At 37.0% G+C, this 7,222-nt stretch overlaps 2 protein-coding genes across 2 annotated transcripts in view; one reads left to right on the top strand and one right to left on the bottom strand.

Moving 5' to 3' along the window:
- The window catches only part of LOC107750012 (ubiquitin-conjugating enzyme E2 S-like), a 9,861-nt gene extending 5,835 nt beyond the window's left edge, over window positions 1-4,026 (bottom strand). The window contains exons 1-4 of the mRNA XM_016565257.1: window positions 3,735-4,026; window positions 3,515-3,653; window positions 2,853-3,000; window positions 2,587-2,777 (exon numbers count right to left, since the gene is read on the bottom strand). Coding sequence (XP_016420743.1) covers window positions 2,587-2,777; window positions 2,853-3,000; window positions 3,515-3,517 — 342 coding nt within the window. The 5' untranslated portion in view covers window positions 3,518-3,653; window positions 3,735-4,026. The remainder of the gene's footprint in view (window positions 1-2,586; window positions 2,778-2,852; window positions 3,001-3,514; window positions 3,654-3,734) is intronic.
- A 1,252-nt stretch (window positions 4,027-5,278) lies between these two features.
- Window positions 5,279-7,222, top strand: part of LOC107750011 (josephin-2-like) — a 4,899-nt gene continuing 2,955 nt past the window's right edge. The window contains exons 1-4 of the mRNA XM_016565256.1: window positions 5,279-5,467; window positions 5,598-5,726; window positions 5,851-5,976; window positions 6,070-6,264. Coding sequence (XP_016420742.1) covers window positions 5,605-5,726; window positions 5,851-5,976; window positions 6,070-6,264 — 443 coding nt within the window. The 5' untranslated portion in view covers window positions 5,279-5,467; window positions 5,598-5,604. The remainder of the gene's footprint in view (window positions 5,468-5,597; window positions 5,727-5,850; window positions 5,977-6,069; window positions 6,265-7,222) is intronic.

Raw genomic sequence — 7,222 nt, 5'->3', positions numbered from 1 at the left:
GTCTATAGTACCATATTAAACTGTAAAATTACTGTAAAAAGAATAACTTACAGTTCAGATACAAGTTTTCACAAAAACAAAGTTTTATAAAATGATAAACTTTACATTTCAGCCTTTAAACCATTTTTAAGAAAACAGATGAGTCAAAAGTATTAATTATTAATTTAAACAATTATCATCAATAAATTATTATATCAATTAAATAACAAATTAGAGGGGTGCGATACTGACAAAAAATTATATCTCGATAATTTTCTGGGATTTTATCAATAATGATAATCAGACAATATTTTGCTGAGTGTGTTATTGTGCTGATACCTTATCTCTAATTGTGCTGACAGCTGACTCCTGAATTTTTTGATATTCTTCATATTCTGTGTGGTCAGTTCACAGTTTTTACAGTCTATGATTCACAGCAGTGATAGAAATTAATAACTTTCAACATGTTTTATGGGCATTTTTATCTTTAAGTCATTTTTTCTAAAAGTGTGCACCATCTTTTGAGGATGCGTGATCACTGAAGCAGCTCCAGTTAGCAAGGCTTTTGGAGTGAGCATGAATTCTGCATTGATTGGTCTGACTCATGACTCCCAACAAATCAGATGAGCAGTGGGCGGAGACTGCTTTAGGCCACAGAGAGGTGAGTTCTGACAGTCTGCATCAGAGCCAAATAGCGCGTTTCAAAATTAAGTTATTTTATCGGCGAATCTGTTTTGAAAATGACCGATACCGATAATCATAAAAATGCTTAATATCGGCGCCGATAATCGGTCGACCCCTAGCTCTGAGGGGCATGGAATACTTTAACCTGCAATTACAAATGCCTAAATAATGTTTTGATATTTTAAACATAAAACATTAAAAACTGATGTTTGAAATTATTTTAAAAATGAAAAGTTACCTTAAATGTGAAATTAAAACCGTCAGTAGGTGGCAGCAAGTCACTGTTAATAAGTGAGTCATTGCGATTAAACCGAATCATTTTAACGGTTGATTCATTCAGGAACGAAACACCATCACGTTGCTCAGAGACACAAAACAGTGCTGTGGCTGTGTTTGGAATTATTTTTGTTGGAGAAATTAAGCAAAAACAGGAAATATGGCATCTAAAACATAAGTCTCTTAATATTAACTTCTTGTTTATTGAACTGTTGTATAAAATCAATATCATATTTGTAATCATGAGGGCCTTTCGCACTGCTTTAGTTCCAGAACTAAATGTACAGTACTAAAGTACTGGGACGATTTTGCGCGAACTAAATTTGAGACTTTTTATAAGACTTATATTTTTTTACAGGACATACATATACACACACATACACACAGGCCTATAATTTTGAAACACAAATAATAAATGAGGCTCAATCACCTATTAACAAACATCCGTGTTTATTTTAGCACTTCCGTCAGTGAAAACACAGCCTGCAAAACACTAAAATAAATATCAAAGAAATAATACAGCTAAACAAGAAAGTAGTCTAAATAAGAAAGTTAAATACATCCTGTATACCGGATGCGAGCGGCGTGGCACGACACGACAAAATACTAACTCATTATAATCAGTAGGGATGCACCGATACCGATACTGGTATCGGGCCCGATACTGAGCTCCTGTACTCATACTCGTACTTGTTAAAATGCCCCGATACTAGGGCTGTGTGATTAATCGAAATCGAATCGAAATCGCGATTTGAGACGTTGCGATTTGCTAATCGCACTGTTCCAGAGCATATGCATGACTGCCAGCCTTGAGTTGCAATCTTACTTGCCCTGGGCAAGAGTGAGCACACCTCCGTTCTCCCCAATCAGCCAGCACTGCTCTAGCCAACTGCGTAAACACCCACCACATAAAAAAAAAATGTGTCTGAATAAATTTTGGTTTGACTGTATCTATTTGATAAATGAAGTTAACCAACTAACATTATACATACCCTTTTGGTTTCTGTACCCAATATTTAAAAAAAATTTACAAATGCAATAAAAATATCGGTATCGGTACTCGTATCGGCAAGTACCAAAAATAAATGTATCGGTATCTGGCGAGTACTGGAAAAAGTGGTATCGGTGCATCCCTAATAATCAGTGATGCTACACTGGATGCGCGACACGACATGACAAATCCCTGACAGTAAACTGCCTCGTCCTGTTTATGAGGTACTGACACAAAGTTCAAATGTCCTGTGTAGACAGACTCAACCTGTTGCGACGCGGCGGTGTCATGTCCGGTGTAGACACGGTTCACTGTTCATTTATCGCCGTCTCGTTTGTATTTGGCCAGTTTGGAGAAAGCCTCACGAAACCTGACCAGCCAGGCGTTTGCAATCATGGGAACTTGAAGACACTTGTACAAACGCAGATGGGTGACATGAAAGGTGATGGCTCCAGATCGGGGATGTAGTATTTGGTTTCCCAGCAAGGTCCATCGCCCAACACAAAATTAATTTGCTGAATGCAGAATAAACTGTATTTTCCTGCAGTCAAACCTGCCGTGACACGGTTGTCACGGCGACCGTCACAGCCCTAATTTTTACCTGCATTTAAATCTAGGTTTACCAGGACAGTAAAAAAATTTAAAATACTACTTACTAACAATACATGTCTCAGGCCCAGCTCTGCCTTCCAGTCTCTTTTCAGCACATTGACACAGATCTCACCCTTGTGCCCAACATTAGGATGGAAAATCTTTGTAAGGAAATAGCCTCTGGGTGGTGCAGCAGGAAAATCCTTCCCAAGGACCAAACGCATCCGGAACACCCCTCCCGCATATGGAGTTCCTTCTGTTGAGAAACAGGGGAAAAGGTAAAATACGCTATGGTCCTTAAAAAGGAAAAATAATAAAATGCACTACTTACCTGGGCCCTCAATGGCAGTGTGCAGCTCTGTGATATCCTCTTCACTGGGGTAGACTTTGATCCCCTCTGGAGGGTCTGCTGCCAAGGCGGAAACCTCTTTATAGACGAGTCTCAACACTTGAGGCGGCAAGTTCTCCACGTTCGAATTCTACAGGAAAAAAAAAATAAAATCATTGTCACAAGCATGTACACTATACAGCATTAATAGCTACAAAGTGACATTTGCTGGTAAACATGCGCACGTTCATGACCAAAAAAAAGACTACTAAAATCAATATATGTCTTGTTTCATGGCAGGTTTAGGAAAGCAACAATCCTGAAAATACACTTATTTTAAGCAACAAAGTTAATTAATTATCTAATACCAAGTACTTCAAAGAATGGCACATGACTGCTAGTTCAACATCAGAAGTATAATCTGTTCTACTAGCTCAAGACAGTGAAAAGGTACAAAATAAAGTCGAAACAGGATGAAAAAAATTAAATCAACTATGTGAATGATAAAGTTTTAGTCGTAAATTAATAAGTTACAGTTCGTACCTTCTGATGATATACTTGTACCTAAACTGCTAAAAAAGTAATGAGAAAAGACAGAAAACCTATTTTCTTATATTAACCTAACAGTTTGAAGCACCATTCCTCGATTTTGAAATTAAACGTACCATTTCCAGCTGTGTGGGGTTTTATAATAGCCAGCAAATTTGTCTCAAATGAGAAAACTTGGCTAACTGCTACCCAACCGGACGACGAGACTGATCCGGTGATCCACAACGAGACCGACGGAAACCACCGATAACGAATCTAAAAGATGCAATCAACCAAGACTGCAAAATATACTAAGACGTTTAAAGAATTTACAATTTATCAAAAACAATTCCTCACTGTAACGTCGGTCGGCTGGTGTTGCTACCAAACCAGGCTAAGCTAACGATGGGCTTGCCGAGTAATGAAACTATCTAAACTATTCTCCAGAGCTTTCCTTTGTGAAACTGCTATCCGATGTTGTCCTCAGATGAAATGTGCCGTCTAAAAGTTTTAAAGTCCAATGTGTTGTCAATTTCGTCTGATAAAGTTGTTTTGCTCGATAGCTAACTGCCACAGACGGCTACCGTAGCCTGTTATCAGCTAGCAGTCTTTTGACACAGGAACAAAAATACAATTCGTCTAAGAAGCTGTTCGAAAGAGGTTTAACCAATCAGAGTCTGAGAAGCATTGCACGTGCGCACCAATTAAATCCCTCTAGCCAATCAGAAGCTTGTGTTACGCTGACGCAGTAGACCTTGGAAACCTCACGGACCAGCGAAAGTTGAGAATGCGGAAAATGCTCTTTGGTAATAGGTGCGTTTGAATAACTCATGCCCTCCCAAAGGCAGGGACAAATGCTGTTTCAGTTCATGATCCAACGAAACACTTAGAAATAACATCAACAAGGGGTTTAAAGCATTTATTGTCACTCTGCAATGTTCTTTATACAAAGTAATAGGCTACGTTTTTGTTTAACCTAAATCATTTGTAGCCTGTTGCTATGAGCCATCTTGTATATTTAAAATAAATTGAGTTGTGAATCACATGGTCATAAATTATCTCACAGCAACTATTTCCTGATAATTAAAATCTGTGAAAATAGTGCAAAGCAACATAAAAAATTGTTTTACTGACTATTTGTATTGATAATTACAATATTTATTATTATTATTAATGATAATAATAATTACATTTTAAATTAAACACATTGTAAAGAAAATAGCAAATTTATCATATAAAATATTAAAAGTCATACATGCTTGATATTGATAATTTACGTTATCATCAGTTAGGCCTATGGACCCCCCAACACCCAGTTGTTTTATCCCTTAATCCGTCGTTTAGGTCGTCATTACAACTGATTTAACTGAGGCAAGCCCGCTAAATGAGAGTCAATTAAAAGAAATTATTTTCTGACATTGACTGAACCCACAAATCAATCTGATAATAAAAGTGTTTGCTGTACTACTTAACGACCGCTAGAGGGCACTCCAACCCTAAAGCTACGTTTCGTTTTGTACGACTTGTTTTTGCAGTATATTTTTTAGTTTTTAAATTTTTTAGTAGTAAAAAAGCTTGCAGATTGTGTTCAGAATATATAATGTTCAACATTTGAAAGTTAACTGGTTAAATTGTACGACAAAAAAGAACATGTAAAGTAATGCAAGTGTATAATAATATAAGTGTTATTGTTATACAACAACAACAATAATAAAACATGTTAAATAAAATAAATTATACAATTCTGAATAATATATGAATTTCCTTGTCCCTACTGAAAGGCTAACGTTACTGAAATAAAAATGATTTCACTTTTACACAAGGGTTTTGATCATTAGCGCCCCCTGTGGAGCTCACATGTGTACTGCTAGATGACCGCAAGGGGCGTTTCCTCAACGCAACAACAGCACAACTTCCGGCCGATCCTCACAGACGAGAAACAGATAGCGTTCTCTTTTCACAGATCCTTGTAGGTTTAGTTATCAACAGTGTGATGGAACGATAAAGATTAGTGTCACGGTACGTCTAAGCAGCGGTTGTTTCTTACTGTGGAGAAATCATTGCAACACGCGGATTCTGTCTTCCAGAAGGTATGATGATGATTTTGATGATGTATCAGTCATGTGCTGTCAGCTCGCGGGAACGCGGATACATTATGTGCTCTTGGGCGTAACTTTACTTAAATGTTAATCGACGGGCTGAATGTACTTGTGATGGCAGGGTGAGTATGAGCGAGGGCGAGGTGTTTCATGAGAAACAGAGACTGGAGCTGTGCGCTATCCATGCCTTGAACAACGTGCTTCAAGAGAGAGTTTTTACCAAAGAGACAGCAGATGACATCTGCAAGCGGTGCGTTACACACACACATATGTATGTATATATATATATATATATATACAGGCCATAATTTAATTCCCCCTTTGTATTGTTCTATATTCTCAAATCCAAAGTTGTCTGTTGTGTTTCTTTGCAGACTTGCCCCACAGTGTGTGATGAATCCACACCGCTCAGTGTTGGGCACGGGAAACTATGATGTCAATGTCATCATGGCAGCTTTGCAGAGTCGGGGGCTCGCTGCTGTTTGGTGGTACAAACGCCGGTAAGTGTGAGAGCAGCTCAGTGTCACTTTATAAATCATGTGATGATCATAAAAGGTGAGTTCATTTTTCTCCATATCTCTCGTATGCTGTAGGTCAGTACAGAATTTGTGCCTGGACAAAATTCAGGGCTTCATTTTGAATGTCCCATCAAGGGTGTCACTGGGAATTGTGTATCTCCCGCTGAGACGCAGACACTGGCTTGCGGTACGGGACGTCAACGGACAGTTTTATAACCTAGACTCGAAATTAAAAGGGCCTGCCTGTATTGGCGGAGAATCAGAACTCAGGTGAGACTATGGATTACTTATAAATGTTTTTAAAATTATTTTATAAACCGTACAAACTAATTATTGCAAGAAAACATTAGTGCATATACATTTACACTTTCCAGGCGTATACACAGTAAAATGAATAAATGAGACCCACATATATCCAAATGTCATTGATAATCAGCACAATGTAGCCCAGACACAATTATAATGACGCAGAACAGGTAATTCAATCAGAACAAGAGCAGGACTATAATGGCAGATGGTTGGTAATATCACAGGAAACAACAGACATACAGTCGAGATGGATCACCTGATCTTCTGGACCCCATTTGCATTTGTATGTATCGTGGCGTGATCATATCATACAAGACAGACAACACACATACCAACACACATCTCCCAATTCAATACCGATACAGTTTGATTTGATTCATTTACACACTCTGTTTTAGTATGTGAAAGAAATGATATACAAAGAACCTTTTAACCTTCAATAAAACTCACAAAAATTAGTAAGCTTTAAGGTCACCTTGTATTGTTGTTATTCTTAACTAAAACTAAAACTGAACTGAAATAGCTCACATAAAATATAAATATTAGATAAAAAAAAAAAAACTGAATGAAAATTAGTAAAATAAGTTTAAGCAATTAAAGTACTAACTGAAATAAAAATAAAACAAATAAAAATCAATTAAATATTAAAAAATGAATATGAATGACAAAAGCACATAAAATTACTAAAAAATTAAATAGAAAACTTAAAATATAAAAATAAAAGCAAAGTCAAAACATTAAAGGGGTCATATGATGTTGCTAAAAATAACATTATTTTGTGTATTTGGTGTAATGAAATGTGTTTATGCGGTTTAAGGTTAAAAAAACACATTTTCCACATACTGTACATTATTGTTTTTCCTCTATGCCCCGCCTTTCTGAAACACGTCGATTTTTACAAAGCTCATCGGCCTGAAAA

This window comes from Sinocyclocheilus rhinocerous, unplaced genomic scaffold, assembly GCF_001515625.1.
Source record: "Sinocyclocheilus rhinocerous isolate Xijiao unplaced genomic scaffold, SAMN03320098_v1.1 scaffold5198, whole genome shotgun sequence".
NCBI lineage: Eukaryota > Metazoa > Chordata > Actinopteri > Cypriniformes > Cyprinidae > Sinocyclocheilus > Sinocyclocheilus rhinocerous.
Note: the sequence above shows the minus strand (reverse complement) of the source record. Positions and strands in the feature narration are given on the sequence as shown.